The sequence below is a fragment of the Triturus cristatus genome, chromosome 4_2 (assembly GCF_964204655.1).
Source record: "Triturus cristatus chromosome 4_2, aTriCri1.1, whole genome shotgun sequence".
Taxonomy (NCBI): Eukaryota; Metazoa; Chordata; class Amphibia; order Caudata; family Salamandridae; genus Triturus; species Triturus cristatus.
The window spans coordinates 569,015,220-569,033,923 of NC_140586.1; the positions used below are offsets into that span (position 1 = coordinate 569,015,220).

An 18,704-nucleotide genomic window follows, 5' to 3' on the forward strand; every position below is an offset into this window, starting at 1 on the left:
AAACAAACCCGTTTTAGGACTCTAGCTCAGCCGGCACCTAGGGAAACCTAGCAAACCTGCACATTTTGAAAACTAGACAGCTAGGGGAATCAAGAATGGACTGACGTACGTGGCTCTCGCTAGGTTGTTTTGCCCAGAATCCATTGCAACCTGACACTTTGTCTACAAAAACACATTTTCCTCACATTTCTCTGATGGAAAGTTCTAGAATCTCCAGGGAGCCAAATACTTCCTTCCACCAAGCATTCCCTTAAGTCTTACGGTAAAAATTGTACCCTCACCTGTGAGGGTAGGCCCACTGCCCACAACATGAAAGGGCCCAAAACGCAAAATGGATACATCACATTTTTCCACTCAAACTGGACCTGTTTTTTTTTTTGTTTTTTTTGCAAAGTCGGTATTTCTGGATTTTTGCCCTAGCTCAGCAGGCACCTAATGATACCTAGAAAACCTGCACATTCTGAAAAACTAGGGGAAACCAGGATGGGGTGACTTGCGTGGATCCCATGAGGTTTTTTTGAATCCACAATGCCCTGCAAACCTCAAACTTTGCTTGAAATCACACATTTTCCTTAAGTTTCTGTGATCGAAACTACCGGAATCTGCGGGAATCCACAAAATCCCTACAACCCAGCATTAACTCACTTGTGGCAAATAAAATGCTGCCCCACTTGAGTGGCTGGGGCTAGCGCACATGACAGGAACGTAGCAAACCAAGGTCAATGGGAGCCCTTGCGTGGGGACTCCTATTGACTTTGGTTTGATCCAGAATGCAGCACACAGACAGAGAAAAAAACGAGGAGAAATAAGGATATTTCTCCTTGTTCCGCCTCCTTAACGCCACCCCTGGGGTGGCATTAGAATATGACACATTCCCTGGTTTACAATTCCTTTTAAAATCTGGTTATGCCTCAGATTCCATGGGTGTTTTTTGTGGGAACATACACAGCAACACCCATGGAACGCCCCTTTCACACAGTGTCCTGCGTGAAAGGGGCACATATTTACAAGACAATGAAAAGCCATGCAAAGTTGCTTTGAGTGGCCTTGTAAATATGCTGCGGCACATGGCGCCACCAGAGCGTCAAAAAAGTGGTGCTCGGGCGGTGCAAAAGTGCTGCTAGGTGCCTCCTAAATAAGGCCCTTAGTTTTTTTTATCTTATTTTAATTTTTTATTTTTAAAAATATATATTTTTATTGACATTTTCTCTCAATGCAAAACAACAACAGTGAATACCAGTGGGATACATAAGCATTGTCCAGTAAACAGCAGCAGCGTGTCCAATCAGCAGTAAAGAAGAGTCAAACAATGCTATCATGTGTCGGAGCATTATTGCGGGCCCCATCTCTCCCTTCCAACCATATACCCAACCTTGTGTAATCATTGTGAGTCAGAGAGCGAGAGTCCATAGTGTGCAAGCCAAGGCTTCCATATTTTCCAAATATTTTTAGGGCAGCCCTGTGCCTTGTATGTTGTCTTCTCACCTAGCATATACATGTCCATGCTCTTTCTCCACTCAACAAGAGATGGTCCCTCTGCGGCCCCCCATACCCTGGCTATGTCTCGTTTTGCGACCACCAACCCCAGCTGCAGCAAGACCAACCCAGGTTTAGGGAGGTCAATGTCTGTGGATATTCCCAGTAGGACAAACGGGGGGGGGGGGTGAGGGGGGGGGGGGTGAGTGGAATCTCCGCCCCAAGACACTCTCCATCTCCCCCATCAGGGTTGTCCAATACCTTTGAATCTTGGAGCCCTCCCAAACCGTATGGTAAAATGTGCCTTCTGACCCTAGACAACACAAGCATGTGGGTGTTTCAGCCCTTCCAATGCGGTGTAACCGAGCTCTATCGTAGTATGCCCTGTGTGGATATTTGTATCGAATTAGCCTGAGGCGCGATCTGATGGGTACTTCGCGGGGATGCATCTCCCAGTCCAAATCATCCATCTCCCCCAACTCCGATTCCCATCTCCACGCAGCTTCTGTAATGTATCTGGCTTGTTGTTTATGATTGTTCTATACGTCCAGGAGTCCGCTTTTTCTGCCATCTCTCCCATCAAGAGTCGTCCCTCTAAGGGTGAATATTCGGGGATATCATCAGTGTCTGAGCTCTGTGCCCGCCAGGCATGTTTCAATTGTAAATATTTGTAGTATTGAGACGAGTTCATGTCATATTCCATCTGTAGACGTGCAAAAGTGACTAACTCTTTGCGGTGCAGTATATCTTTAAGTTGTGAAATGCCCAACAGGTCCCATTTCCTAAAGCCTCGCAGCTTCCTAATTTTTGGCAGGCGAATTCCCACCAATAGCGGGGTTTCCCTAGTGATCCTTACGCCCCATTTCATCTGTCTTTCCGCTTGTTTCCAAGCTACTAGGATGATCCGCGTTGCCGTGAGGAGCTGTGTAGCACCCGCCCCTATATGTATAATGTGTGTACAGGCGGTTAATGAATTGTGCTAGCTCTAAAGCTTATGTGGGGTGATCCCTCTCTACATACTCCCATTCATTCACTACTATTAAATGAGCTCCCCAGTAATACACCCGAAGGTCCGGCAAGGAGATGCCGCCATTATATTGATTATGCTGCAACATCGCCAATGCTACCCTCGGCGGCTGTCCGTCCCGGAGGAATGTCCGTAGTACGTCGTCAATTCTATTGAACACCTCCACCGGTATTAACTGGTAAGTGTTTTGTAGCACGTAAAGGAATTTGGGGAGCACTATCATTTTGTATCAGGCCGCCCTACCTAGCAGGGTCAGCGGCAGGGACCTCCATCTCCCCACGTACAGATTGGAATCCAGTGCTAGTTTCGTGTTCGTTGTTGTATAGATACCTAGATACTTAATGCCCTCTCGAGTCATCTGAAGCTGGCTCGGACCTATTGGGTACCCGACACCCCCACCCGTCCGATATAGGCAGGATTTTTCCCAGTTAATCTTATAATCCGCCTGTGCTCTGGGGAGAGGCAGAGGTTGCACACCTCATGGAGATCGGTGTGGGGAAATTTGGACCCACATCGAGGACACTTCTTAAATGGAGTCCTTTCCATGAGCCAGGATCGGAGCTGAGGTAGGCCCGAAGGCCTGCGTCGACGCCTGGAATCGAAGGTTCTCGATGAGTCGCGTCGAGTGGGTAGATCGCGATCGAGAACAATACCGCGGAAGGGAAGGATTGTGCGCCGATGAGAAGAACTGTAACTGGAAACGGTTCGGAACCGGAGCGCGAAGAACACATCCGAGCCCGATGGCAGAAAAAAACAATCTGAGGATGGAGCAGAAGCCCATGCGTAATACGATCCAAAGGAGGAGTCACATACTTTCCAAAGACTTTCCAAGAGAAAAACAACTGCAACATCCGGGCCCAACACCAGATAGCGATCTATGCACAGTGTGTAATCTGCAGCTCATAGGCCTCGAACCTAAAGCTCGGTGTCCGTCCTAAGTTCTTTCGCAATCTGTGCATCTTTCAGATCCCAAGCATTAAGTTACCATTCCCTATGTCGACAGTGTGTGCGGGTGCCCACTGTAAGTCGCAAAGGCGAGTGGTCCGAAAGTCTTCTCGCCGAGAACTCCACTTCATACACCTCCCCCAGATCTCCCGCCGGAGCAAACATGTAATCTATTCTTGAGAAGGCTGTGTAGGCCCCCCGAGTAGAAGGAGTAGGCCCTGATCTGCGGGTGTTGTCTGCGCCACAAATCCGTGAGTGCCAGTGTGTCTGTGAATCGCTTCAGCGGCGTCTCTTTGGGATCCCTCAGCAGGACAGATGTGCAGTCAACCATGGGGTCCATCACATAATTAAAGTCATCCCCAATAATGTGTGTGTCAGAGCCAGCCTCCAACAAAATTGTAGCGAGTTGGTCAAATGTTTGGCGTTGGAGCCTAGGTGGTGCATAGACACTAATAAAGGTGACGTGTTGTCTGTTCCATACTCCCTTGACCGCTACATAGGTTCCATTGGGGTCTGTCGAAGTGCGTTCTAGGCGGAAGGGAGGGCTTTTCCTAATTAATATTGCTACGCCTCACGCTTTAGTGGAGAACCCAGCGTGTGCCAGTGTTTTGTACGCACCTCTGCCTAAGAAACCACATTGAGTACCCTTTAGGTGGGTCTCTTGTAAGAAGATGACATCCGGTTTCAACCTCTTAAAGTATGCAGCCACTAGTCCTCTCTTAATCTTATTCCCCATCCCATTCGCATTCCAGGAAAGGACAGAATATTGTTCTCGATCATATGTGTATGGTGGGTAGTATTCAGCCAGCTGACTGGTCCATATCCCCCTCTCCACCGCAGCAGTACCTGCAATCTGTAATATCTGCTGATGTACCTTTTTGCCATGTTGTCGTAACAAACCCCCAACTCCCCACATCCCCACCCCCCTCCCATATTCCCCCCCAACTTCCATCCGACCACCCCAAGGGTCAACAAGACCAACTGTGTCGCGATCATATTGGTGAGGTCTATTGCCCACCCTCCCAACCCCAATGTCTCAAACTGTGTTCAGTCCCTTCTGCCTTATTTTAATTTGTAAGGGTGATATATGTTTTTGGTACTATATGTTAGGTAATTTGAATTTATCTATTTTTAATATTGTTATGAGTTTTTGTTAATGTTCTTGTTTTATAAATTTAGTGTACACTATACATTTATTGCAGATTAAATTTTACTTTTTTTAAATCAGTTTCATGTGTGCTTTTCTTATACATGTCTGTTAATCTTAACTTTTAAATCATGATTAAGGTGTTAATCTGCTTAACTGTGTTTTTATTTTTTTAAGACTACATATAAGTGTATTTATATATTTAATTTACATTATTAAAACTATTATTTTGTATTTTAAATAAATTACATGCACATATATGAATACGTTGATATATCTATTTTTTGACAATATTCTGCTCCACAACATTTTTGACTCTATTTTGGTAGCTTATATAGAAGTATTTTTGTAGATATTTTTGACAATATTCTGGTGCCACAATACTGCTGTTCTCAATATGGTGTCATATAGTTGTCAAACCAACACCCTCCAACAAACTGCTTTACTCCTTGGTGTCTCGCTCTTTCATATGAAGAGTACATGTGACACCTGTAGTGCGAAGTTAAAAATACTTGAGTTGCTGAAAAACGATAATAGATTCAGTTTAATGTAAAATATAGCCCAAATTATTATGCAGTTACTCCCATCCCACATTAGTTTCACAATGACAACTCCTCAAGCTATTCATAAAAAAGCTTAATCTCAGACACTTTGATTTGTCTCATTGATAGAGTATCCATCCTCTCCAGGACTCCGTGTTGTTTTGAGGTATAACTCAGTCTCTCTTGCATTGGAACTGATTCATGTTGATCAAAATGGCATTCTCCAGGGGCGCAGTACATCACAAACTATTAGTCATCTCTTCCATGTCCAGGACCGCATGCAAGGTCGGTTCCCAAAGGCTGCCTGCATGATATTGGACCTGGAGACGGCATCCGACAAGCTGAAATGGCCTTTCCTCCTCCTGGTACTTACCCGCCTGGGAGTAGGCTCCAGACTTCTGGCCTATAATAGGCTACTATGCACTGGACCAACTTCTAACGTGATTGACTCGTGCCATTTTGGCCCCTTCCCAGTGCACCGGGGAACCAAGCAGGGGTGTCCTCTATCGCCTCTGCTATCCACTCTTGTGATGGAGCGACTGGTCATTCGACTGCTGGCAGTGGAACAAGACTAGGGCATACCATTGGCAGATAGGACCCACTGAGTGTCATTATATGCAGACAACCTACTGATATACCTCTGTGATATTACCATCGATCACCCCCCGATATGAACTACCCTGACCGAGTCCACTGCAGCCGCTGGATTGCGAGTGAACTGAAAGAAATCTGCCATATACCTCCTCAACCTGACCAAACCGGCATGCCCTGTCCACCTATATGAAACACCGCTCTTTTTGCAAGGAGTGGCAATCCGGTACCTTGACATATGGCTCTACCATACTCCACAGGACATGCACAAGGGTAACCTGCGTGCTGCCTTGCCTTGCATCAGAGCCCAAACACACAGGGGCCGGAGCTGCGATACTGGGCGACACCTTAATTACGCCCATGTTTCGCTGCACACTATGGAGACAACGCAAATATGAACTGTGAACAACATCATTCAGTATTTCAGCTCTTGAAGGGAGCAAATGCAGGTATCCTGCAAACTGCCCTGCCCAAATCCTACACAACCATACTAAATGAGCCATTTATTGACTTCCCATGGGTGTAGAATCATTTATTTAGAATCATTTATTTTAAAAGTGAAAAAAAGAGTTAAAAGAGTTTTTGCTGTTGTTTCGGCTTGCACCAACAGCTTGTTCACAGCCACTGATCGACTGTTGAAGTGCTGGTCAGCATTGAAATCATATTTCATTTCTCTCAGACAAGAAATACACCTAAAGCAATACAGGATTTTACAAGACTTGAAAGTGGGGAGGCCACCATGACACAAGGCAAGGTTACCTTTTCATTGTTCAACATTTTGATAATTTTCAACACATCCATCCTGCAGCTTAAGAAGGATGAGCTGAGCACACCTGAATTACAAGGCACCTTCAGAATATTGCTGAACAACTTAAAACAGAGTGATAATCACCTCTTTGGCTCCAAGTACAGAATTATCTAACTTCACTTGAGTCAGAGTCAAGTTCAAGCATGCAGAGTGATTCTTTTTACATGTTTTTAAGCGCTCTGTAACATATTTGGAAAAAGGGTTAGATTTTTCAGAGAGCCATTCATTACTTGTCGGCTGCTTAAGGGAAATGCTCGCCTTTCACCAGCTCTACCAAGCTGCTGATGTGGTTAAATTGATCCGTCATCTGGAACTACAATAACAATTCAACATGTACGGTCAAATTGCTACTGCTTTGCGAGCTGTGGCAAGCACCAACAAATCATGTGTAAAGAGATAGTTAAATGTTTTTTCAAAGTTCCCAACATAGAAAACTTGGGTCATTTATGGCAGCAATGCGGCTAGTGAGAGGATTTTTATCAATTAAAGTTCATCTGGTTTAACATACGAAATATGTTATGATGTTGAACTTGTTAAAGCGGAATTGCAATTCCAGGTCAACACGAAACATGTGTGCACAGATTTCTATCAGTTTTCTCCTAGGAACAATATTTCTGATAAAAAGTAGAATTTCAAAAACAAATACTAATAAAACTAATATTGCTAATGTGTGTGATTACATGTGTTAGCATTCACATTAAGGGGGCAAACTCCTCTGAAAACTCACATATTGCCGATCAAATTCTGCTTGGTGTGCTTTACCAGTATTTAACCTAACATAAATGTATTCTGATTTGTACTTGTGTAGGTGTCTAATTACTTATATATTATTGTGCAACCTCCTATGATCTATTTCTAAAATGTACCTTTTGTCCTGAATTTTGACCGTTTGCCCTGAATTTTTACACTCACAGTACACAATCTGCATCCAGGCCCAGCGGCCACCCTAGTTGTGTACCCCATCTTTCCGCACTAAACCATTTACAGTAGGCGTTTACTTTATCCCTCTTCATTCCCCCTCTGACCTGAGTGCTATCTTTTGTTACATCTAAAGCTCTCTGTGCCAGGTAGCTGCAGTTTAATTTAAGTACAGCTCCAGCGTCCTCGGCACTGCATGGCGCAAGTGCAGTGTGCCTACAACGAATGGCTTAAGCAGATATCCCCAGCTTCAAATAGGTCTGTGGGCAGGCAATTACTATTTGATAATACAACGGGTAGCACACAGCTCCATCTATACTCACAGAAAACACTTGCAGCAGGTGGACGAGTGCCTCAGAACGAATTGGACTGCTCTGCTTTCTTGCACAACGTTATACAGACTGCGGGCCACAGCTCAGGCACCAACCAGTGCTTTTTCTGCCTACAGCGACACACGTCTGTCTCAAGTTTTCCCTTAATTTTAAACGGTACAGCTCTCTCGTAACTGTGAAAGTGCTTTAAAGAATGTAACCACCCATTCTTGGGCAGAAAAGATGTTAGCGATCACAGATCACCATTTACGACATTTTGAGCTCCGGTGGTATGTCCACTAAAAAGTAGGCCTGGGCTGTTAATTCCGTTCAGCTCGCAGAATTTGCTGAATTTGGGTAATTTCGCGTTCCGTGGAGAACGCGGATTTGCCCAAAATTCTACGTTCTGCGGCTTCGGGTAATTTTTTGCTTGTTCACGTTCTCAAAATGCGTGTTCGCGAGATATTTCCCCCCGAGCACGCAAACAGCATTCGCGAACAGGAAAAAAGCACCACGAACAAGCAATTTCACGTGTTCACGGAATTTCTGCGTGCTCGCGGAGTTTTTTTACCGTTTCGCAGTGCTTTGCATATCGCGACTACGCAAATTCCGTCCACCCCTAATAAAAAGTCCCTTTTAGTGGATTTACTCAAATGGAACAAGGTATAGAACATAGAGCATGAGCTCTCTCCTGGCCTTCATGTTAATGTAGAGCAATTATAAGTCTACTTTTTTGGGATTCATATAAGGATTAGGCTTTCTTTCTAGCAAACAAAAAACATCGATACACAGTTGCATAATTCTAACAAATGATGCACGTCATTACCTTGCGTACAGAGACTCTGCAAATGCATGAGCTCTCTCCTGGCCTTCATGCGAATGCAGAGCAATTATATGTCTACTTTTTTGGGATTCATATAAGGATTAGGCTTTCTTTCTCTCAAACAAAAAACATCAATAAACACTTGCATAATTCTAACAAATGATGCACGTCATTACCTTGCGTACAGAGACCCTGCATATGCATGGATCGAGGATTCCAGAGGTGGCACTGGCACTCATTTTGCACATGAAAGAAAACTTCTTCTTCCAATGGACAGAGTTTGCTTGCACTACCTCCCTGAAAAAAACACAAGACAATGGTTTAGCATGATAGGAATCAATGCCTAAAAAGCAAATTGAGTCACGGTTTTACATTGCAAAATGTTTTTCAATACGGATCGAACGGTAAAAAATAACCCTAATTTACAGCTAGAAGTGGCAATGTTATGGCAAGGAAAGGGGGCCAACTTTATGCCACATTTTTGTATTCCAGCCCCGCACAGCAGCAAAATTCAAAAGCAACACTCCAGGACATTAAAAGAAACATTAGAACTACTTTAAACCACTGACATGCTCACCCATCTTCCTTCATTTGGCCTCTCGAGTAACTTTTCATAGTCTAACTTGTAGCAGTTTTTATCCATTCGAAAAAAAACAAGCACTGGCAAAGCCAATAGGCTTGGTGTAGGCTGCCTGCCTTTTGGCTTCGTTAATGCATTTTTCTCCTGGTTTTTGTGAAACTATCGTTTAGGGAGCTGCAAGGCCCTCGTCGATATACATAAAAAAATAGCTCAAAGCAAAAACAATTTTGGTGTCCAAGCTCCATGTGAAAGAGCAGAATGCCATCACTCAAGGTGAAGTTAGGCAATGGCTCTAGTGGGCAAATTAAAATGTTAATGGCACAACAACAGACGGAAGGTGAAGGAGGTGCATGTTTTTAGGCCTCGCCTGCGTTGCAGCGCATGCGCTGCTCGCTGGCGAGAAATTTTGTGAGAGGGGGATTTTAGAAAAGGGCTTTAAGCCCACCCTTCATTTCCATTGGCTGGCGTCCCCGTTTATGCTAAACAGTGGCCTGCCATTGAAAATGAGGGGTTTTTGTGGACGCCCTTTCGCCCCCGATCTGACTGGGTCGCCTGCTTTGCTGCTGTCGCAAAGCACTTTCTTATCTTTATGGGGCCATGTGTTTCTAATTAGAAACACATGGCCCCATAAAGACAAGCGATCAATGCTTGTTATAGAGATACCTCCTTCACATCACCCCATAAGCGCTGCCTTGGTACTCACTGAGCCCCAGCGGTCTTTATCTCTTGTTCAGTCTACCTGATTGACTGGATCTTTTTCTACAGCTGCTACGGCCAGATTATGACAGAATCCGTTCCCTTGACTCTGCTCTTCTTTCCATTCCCCCGTGGACACTTCGCGTCCCACTCTGAAGCTGTATATTCTGTCTCTGTTGCCGAATCTGATCCGTCCTCCAGGCAGTCATCCTTTGTTGCTGGCTCGCTTGTCTAGGACAGCTGCTCTGCATGCTCCTTTGCGGGATCAGTGCACCCTCAGTTTCAGCGTTTGCCTTTCCCTGTGATTGAGCGCATCCTCAGGTCCATTCCCAGCGCAGGTCATTCTCCATCTTACGTTCTCACAATGGGTCTCCCTCGCTTCTGCCAGTGCAAGCCGGTCTCGGTGCCCTCTCACTGCGCACATCTCGCATTTCTGTCCGTGTGCTGCTTTACCAGGGCAGTTTCTCTCTGCCCTGTGCTTGCCTTGACAGTGGCGCCTCTCCCTGCCCGGTGGTGTGTGCTTCCCTGTCAGTGACGCTTCTCCCTGCCCGGTGGTGTGTGCTTCCCTATCAGTGGCACCTTTCAATTCCCCATAGTGTGCGCTGCCCTGGCAGTGCCGCTTTTCAATTCCCCATTGTGTGCACTGCGTTGTCAGTGCCACTTTTCCCTGCCCTGTCAGTGTCTCTTCTCCTTGCCCTGTGGTGTGTGCTGCTCTATCGGTGCTCCTTCTCCCAACCCTGTAGGTTATTTTTCCCTGTCAGTGCCGCTTCTCTCTGCCCTGTAGTGTGCGCTGCCATGTCAGTGCCCCTTCTCCCACCGCTGCTGACACCCCGCTGCTGACCCCTTCTGTGCACCCCACTGCTGTGCACTTCACTGCTGACACACCACTGCTGACACACCACTGCTGACACACCACTGCTGTGCGTCTCACTGCTGACACACCACTTCTGTGCACTTCACTGCTGACACACCACTGCTACTGACACACCACTGCTGTGCACCCCATTGCTGTGCACACCACTGCTGTGCACACCACTGCTGTGTGCCCCACTGATGAAGGCAGAATGGAATGCAGCTAAATTTAGAAGAGGTGGGCATGCACAGCACAGACCCACATCATCTGAAGGAGTTAGGGCAAGGAGGAGGGTGCAAGAAGCTGCCAGCACAGCTACGATAGGAGGAACCTTAGACAGGTGCATGAAAGACAAGGACGAAATCCATTTGATCCCAAAGTGGAGTCACACGGGCGGGGGATAACAAGGTGGGTGCAACTAAACGAAGTGGAGTAGGAGGAGGCAAGAGCTCTGATGTTAAGAAGCAACTAGCTCAGTAGAGCAGATGGACGACAAGGGTTTCTACCGGGTGGACGGCCCTCACTAAGGATAGTCGCAGGTACAGGTAAAAGTGATGTTTGGCAAGGATTGTAGGGGGTGAGGACATGGGAGAGTTACACGAATAGAACAAGCATTGAAAATTCAATAGGTCTCGCCTTTGATTAAGTTAAAGCCATTTGCTTTGCTAATGGTATTGTACAGCAAAGCAAATGGCTTTAACTTAATGAAAGGCGAGACCTATTGCATTTTTAATGCTTGTTTTGATGCCAGAGAAAGAAAAAGAATAGCAGCACGGCTGAACTACTCTGACACTCAAACGCATGTTTACTTGAAAAACGATCTGAGTTTCTCATCTGTTTTGGCCCTATTCCTGCACCTGTAAGCTCTAGCAGATAACAGACTGCAATGGAAATACCCTGAAACAGAAATTACATACTTGGATACTTGGAAGTGAACTGTTACTGCATCGTGATGAAGGGTTTTTAGTGTACTGCCACACTAATGTCAAGAATAAAATGGTTTCAAATGTACCCTTTTCAACACAAAATGGAGTTCAGGCTGCTTGAAAACAATATCAGGCAGAAATATTCCACGATTCACACTGCCGGGCCACATGCCTAAACCAAAAGCACGAGGCTGGTCCCATATGAGGCATATACCTGGTTAGGGTGGTTGAATCCGCATGATCACGGGTAGCATGGTACTGGTAAAGTGTAAAATAGGGGTGGAGTTTCATTACGTGGCATTCCGCTGAGTAACATAAAAATTCAGCGAGATTTCACAGAGTTCTGTGAGTGGGCAGAATGCTCCAAGTCGTACTGCTGCGCTGATTTTTAATCACCGGAAGCTTGTAACGCACTGTAAAATCAGTGCAAACGGCACTACACAGCATGCCAGAGGGTGCTGCTTCTTTCTGCCGCTCTAGTAGAATTTCTACTTGAGCGGCAGCTTTCTCAACGCAAACAGTCTCAACCTGCTGCGAACGCCCGCATTGAGAAAACTCACCGGGAAGCATTCCAATGCCTAAATAAATCGCACTATAGAAAGCAAATTCTCACATCTGCTCGCCAATCTAACGTTGGTGAGCAGTACGCAAGAAAAAACCGTTGCCAAGCGGCAGACGGAGGTGTTTTGCAGAAACTCCACGTTCCAAGTGGAACAACGAGTGGGCAAAACTCTGTTAACGGCATCAGCGGAGAAGAATTTATTGCCCACCCCAAGTGTAAACGCCACACCTCTAAACAACTAAGTAATTATCAGTTAATCTCCACCGAATGGCAAACAACCATGCAGATTTGATTTTTCCAGGTTATATTTTGCATAGATTTCTCAACAATTCCATTTTCCACCAGTGTAGGTGGAAAAGGGAGTAGACTGGTGCAGAACAGAGGACAGGAGAAGGGATCCAGTGGAAGTAGAGGCTGGAGTCAGACAGGTCCGAGATATTAATGCCCCTGTGCCACAGGAAAGGGCTGGGCAAGAGCCGGTGTGCTCTTGTGCCTGCCCCTTCTGCCTCTGCTGCACAATAGTTTTTAGTTCAAATATATGTTTCAGTAAATTAATGTAACAGGAAAAATGACGTAACGCATAATATACATTACAGGGTGATCTTAAATTGACTTGCAGGTTTATACAACCACAAATTTACAACAGTCTGATTCGCAATGTACCAGAACCCAACAAATGAAAACTGAACATTATTATACTGCAGTTATACTATTACGATGTAGCAACAATTTAACAGACTCTTAGAATATAGCAGCAATCAAACAGACTCCTAGAAAGAAATTGACCACTGAGACTAAACCTTCCAGACTAAGACAAAAATATATACATAAATATTGCTTGCCAGTATTTGTAAGGCTGATACATTCAGTGGTCCTTTCCGGCTAAGCTTGTCACATGCCAGTCAGGGGAAAAGGGAGAGCAGAGCAGATAATTTTTTGATACAATTATGCAGAAAACGGCATATAGCTGTAATTCCTTGAGATCACCAATTTAACATTAAGTAATATCCAGCTACAAGGAGCACCAATGTACAGATACGTCAAAAAATGTTTACGCCATTATTAATCAACCAAAACTCTTAAACTGAAGAAGTTATAAACACTTTAAAAAGCTGGCTTATCTTCAAAATCGTTATTCCAAACAAAAAACAAAAGCAGACGCGTTGCCAAAAAAATAAGAGTGCATTCTCAGTAAGATGTACTTTGATTACTAATTAATGAACAAGAGCACTTTGAATTCCATTCCCAAGGGCCGGGCTTCATTAAAGTGAAAGGAAAATTGGGAAAACAACAAAGCAAATCATCCCTTGTATTTCATCACCTCACTTTGTATTCTTGAGGGAGTGGCTTTTTCCCCCGCCATTAAAACCATCGAGGGGAGACAGAGCCCCAAACTCTCCTTTTTCTTTTCATTTTGCAATATGTCTTAATGCCTTGCGCTGCAAGAGAAATTGACTTATGAACACCATCAGTTCTTATATGCTGGTATCTTTCATAGAATCACAAGCTTGAATAATTCCTGTGACAAGCTGGGAGTTCATGTTAAAATGTCTTACGTAATAGTATTAACAATATACATTTAACGAGATAATGTGACAACATATCCCAATGCATTCTAAGTTGAGTGATCCGCAAAGGCCATTTCCCTCACAGTTTAGTAGCATAAATGTGAAATGAACTAAGCTTTAGTCTCACAGGGTAGGATGAAGGGGGGCAAATGAATCTGTAGCAGATATTAGTGCCCGAGAACTGTATTAATAGGTAAGTAACGTCTTCTTCACATTGACTCTCTAATAGATTCACAGTTGTGAATAAGAACAGCAAGCAGGACAAACAGAAAGGAAGGCAGAGGTCCAGCCTAAAGGAGAGACCTTTGGAAAATTCCCAGTTGTCTTCCTGGCTAACCTTGGAGTTGAATGTGTAGATCGCTGTTTGTGGGAACTTATTTTAGCTTCACCACGTATGCACCTAGCAGATGTACAATTGAAGACCTCACTGCCAAACAATTTGATATAAATCCTCCGCGTGGCCATGTATCCAATAACCACAATCAAAGTTTGAAACCTGCAGAAACCCTCCACTGAAGTATGCTGACCGCCATCATCTTTACTCAGATCAAACTAGCCAAACCAATAAGGCAAAGGATTATGGCACACTGAGATAAAAAATAAAAAATAAGTTGGAAATCACCCTAGAAGTCCAGCATGTGAACATCTGAAATGAGGGCTTCTGAAGGAATGTAGCAAGGAAATGGGATTGCAAAGGAACTTTAGAAAGCAGCAAAAATATATGTTCATAACCATCTTCTCATGGGAAGACACTCTGCTAGGCCTGGGCGTAGTTCGCGATGTTTTGTTACACCGAACTCCACGAAGTGATAAAAAAAACTCTGCGAAGTTCCCCAAGTGGTGGAGGGCAGTGCAAACTTCTGTTCGTGCTAGTTTTTTTGCTGCTCGGGTAGAAATTCTACACGAGCTGCAGCTCGCGAACTTACCGTTCACGAGCAGGGAAAAAACTCAGCTGGACTACATGGAGTAGAGTTTTCTGCACTCTGCGAGCTCCACGGAGTGCGGAGGAAAGAGAACCCTGCAAACTCCACAAACTGAGTTCACCGCCCAGGTCTGACTATAACTGCTAAGCTTTAAAATCAGTTCCTTGCCTGACTAGTGCAGTGTCCATAATGTCTGCAAGCCATTAAAAATGTCTGCTTATGTAGTAAATGCTACTATCTCCCATCAGTTGCATCTTTCACAAAGACTTCTACCTTGGATGGAGTAAAGAATCAGTAGGCAACATCTGCATTTGAATACATAAAAAGCAGTTTACACACAGACCCCTGTCACTGATGCTGGAAACCAACTTAAGTTGCATCTGATGTTGCAAGTTGTTCCTGCGTTGTGCACAGAAACAATACTTGAAGCCTGCTCATAAAATGGGAGCTCCCAAACCCTACAAATAACTAACTGGTGTTTGATAGCTATCTAATATGCTTTTACGTGGTGTGGGAGTTCATCAAAGTTTAACGGGACAGTGTATAGTCAATACGAAATCCTTCCTACTGAATGAACCTTGTCAGTGGGGAGCGCCTCACTGTTTTAGTGGAATTGTAATGTGAAATCTTCAAACAAGGAGTATTGATAAAGTTTATGCCTTGACTCCTCGAGAGCCTGGCAAGTATTATGCTAAGTGGCCTAAAATTGGACTCACCTTAGGCAGACTACCAGTTGATTACATTTCTGCTGCAAATATCACCTTATATCTACAACTGTGCTTCTGCAGGAGATACATGATAGAAACATGTCCCACGTTATAAATGAAATGCACGTGCATATAGTTTTGGACACATTTCCATAACAACCAATCAACATATGTGACGTTTCCTTCTACGCAGCTAAAACCGAAAACAGGAATTCAGATTTTCATGCATTTTGAGTCATCTGTTTCCTATAAGGCAAGTTCAGTCTGACAACTAGAAACAAGTAACGTTTAAATTTAATAGAAGAGAAAAACAATTCTCAATGTAAAAACATTCTTGGAGGGAAACTGTACACACGATTCTAACAAGCATTTGCAGTGCAATAGGTCTCGCTTTGACCTATTGGTATTGTAAATGACAATGCCTTTTATTATTGCAGGTGTTTTCTAATCGCATAAATAAATGGCATTGTCCTTTACAATGCCAATTGGTCAAAATCTAGCAAATGCGAGACCTATTGCATTGCAAATGCTGGTCTATAAATAATCATTTCACTGCAAACAAAAAAACAAATAAAACACATTGTCATTTACAATGCCAATAGCTGCAACTCCACCAATGCGAGACCTATTGCATTGCAAATGCTTGTATTGTGTTATAATGTGGTTGATGTGTTACATTCTGTTTTGTTGCATTGTACCCTGTAACGTTTTCCTTGTGTTGGTATTTTTCGTTTGGCGTTTAACTAAGCTATTTATTTACTGTGGTCTGTAGTTACTTTAGGGATGTCAACATTCCAGCCAAGAGCATATAATCCCTTTAAAGGTCAAGTCACAAACAACCATTTACAGTAGTCTAAGGTAACAAGGGAGGGGAAGGAAGCACACTAGGTGGAAAGGGGGCAGGAGATATAACGAAAAAGGAAGAACAAAAACGGAGGCGACACGCGAACAGGAATACATAAAACAAAACAAGCATTTACAATGCAATGGTCCCGGCAATATTATGGGTAGAGCTATTGGTATTGCTCATTATTTTTTTTATCATTTTTGTATCCCTAAATCAATGGCATTGTCATTTCTATTGGCATTAGCTTTTTTTTGCATATGTGATACCTATTGCATTAGCAGAGAGAGAGTGAGATAGAGATAGAGAGAGATAGAGAGAGTGAGGTATTGAAATAGAGAGTGAGGTAGTGAGATAGAGAGTGAGGTAGTGAGGGAGAGGGATGTTGTGAGGTAGTGATATATAAGCATAGAGTGATGTTGTGATGTAGTGAGATAGAGAGAGAGGTAGTGAAAGAGAGAGTGAAAGTGAGTTAGTGAGATAGAAAGAGTGAGGTAGTGAGTGAGAGTGAAGTTGTGAGCTAGAGAGTGAGGTAGTGATGTTTTGAGAGAGAGAAGTTGTGAGATAGTGAGGTAGTGAGATGGAGTGGAGTAGTGAGGTAGAGAGTTATGTAGTGAGAGAGAGTGAGGTAGTGAAACAGTGATGTAGTGAGGGAGAGGGATGTTGTGAGGTAGTGAGATGTAAGCAGAGTGGTGTTGTGATGTAGTGAGATAGAGAGGTAGTGAAAGAGACAGTGAAAGTGAGTTAGTGAGATAGAAAGAGTGAGGTAGAGAGATAGAGAGTGAGTGATGTAGTGAGTTAGAGAGAGAGTGAAGTTGTGATATAGACAGTGAGGTAGTGAGACAGTGAGGTAGTGATCTTTTTAGAGAGAGAAGTGGTTGGAAGTGCATTTGCTCTGAGCTCATTCACGAATACAAATAAGTGTTACAGTACTTACATTTACTTTTTAATTGTGTTCTAAAGTGGAGAACATGGACTTCATTATATTTGTGCTGAAGAATCGTTTGTGAGAGGCAGATAAACTAGTCTGCTGACCTTTAGCAGAAATATGGATGTCTTGTGTGTAAGACTAAACAAGTATTTTTCAGTCTCTCAACAAATGTTCCATATAAGCATAATGTAGCCAATTGCTGAGGTGCCTGTCATCATTTGAAAAAGATATGACTTTTAGATGCCAACTATTAATATAACATATTGTGCTTACCACGAATAAAGTGAAGTGGATAAATGGGACCCTTCGTTTTTGAGCTGAATAGCACGTTGGAATGGTTACTCGTTGCATGGCATGTGCTTAGTTATTCCATGCACAGGTTTTGCTGCTTAAGCACATGGCATGCGTATATATAGTCACCTTACAGCGGCCTCTTACCCGGTAGTGGAAAAAGTGACTACCCCGGCAAAGTTGCCAAATCGAGAGGGGCGGATTCTGCCGGCTTGGGAACCCGTGGCAGGTAAGAACATGGAGTTTATGGTAGAAGTCTGCCATGGGAATAGCATAGGTGGGGAGCTGGGTAACAACAGCTTAGCAGTCTGTAAGTGTAACTACCCCAGCGGCAGGTTATTACATAGCCGCCGCGGCAAAGTTCTCTTGTTTATAACAAAATGAAGAAAGCACCTCCCGTTCACTGACATAGTGAATCCCAGCGCTCGGCAACCTACGTAAGAAGGAAGCTGTTTTCGGCACTTTTTTATAGCGCAAACTTATATACTCGGCAGCTCGGATGTCAGGAAGGGGAGAGCGGGCGCCCAGCGGGAGCCAGTATGATGCTGAGAAGTTCCTGTGACCTGCAATGGACACCGACTGCAGCACGATGCTTGAAGACTAAATGACAGGCTGCTACCGTCAGTAGCTTTGTATTCATGCTCCATTGATCAGGCCAGTATTGCTCATGGTGCAAATTGGCAACCGATGTCATTACTTTAATTTGCGGCCATTACTTTAAATATGCGGACGCGCGTTTGATATGATGAATTCCTCATCTCAGCGGCATGACAACAAGCGCCTGACTGGAGTAATCATGTGCGCATGCGAGGACACCTCATGCCTTCCCTCAGAGATGAGGCGCGTGCCGGGAGATGCCGCACGAGCTGTGGCCCTGGGAGAGACAGTTTGGCTTCAGGGGTATCTTGAATTGCTTAGAATCTGGCATTGACTTTCTCAAATGCATTATAATGCACACACTGCTAAATACATAGTATGACAGACAACTACCTCTGCCCTCCCCCGCGCATCCCAAGCGGTAAACATAGCATTTCAAGCGACTTTTACACTCCATTCCGCTCCCTATATCGATTGCTTCCAGTATGCGGTTTTACGTAGCATTCGCTGCTGTGGTTTCTGTTCATGCAGACCAATGTTCATATCGCACTGACGGAGGCTGCTACCCCAACTCGCTCTTTAGTGTCCCTGGTTCCTTTCAGTAATGTCCACTCTTTCCTTGTCTTCCCCCTAAGCCA

At 44.2% G+C, this 18,704-nt stretch overlaps 1 protein-coding gene across 1 annotated transcript in view; it reads right to left on the reverse strand.

Annotated features, from left to right (window-relative positions):
• The window catches only part of EEIG2 (EEIG family member 2), a 571,287-nt gene that overhangs the window by 411,996 nt on the left and 140,587 nt on the right, over window positions 1–18,704 (reverse strand). The window contains exon 2 of the mRNA XM_085602240.1: window positions 8,765–8,885. Coding sequence (XP_085458366.1) covers window positions 8,765–8,885 — 121 coding nt within the window. The remainder of the gene's footprint in view (window positions 1–8,764; window positions 8,886–18,704) is intronic.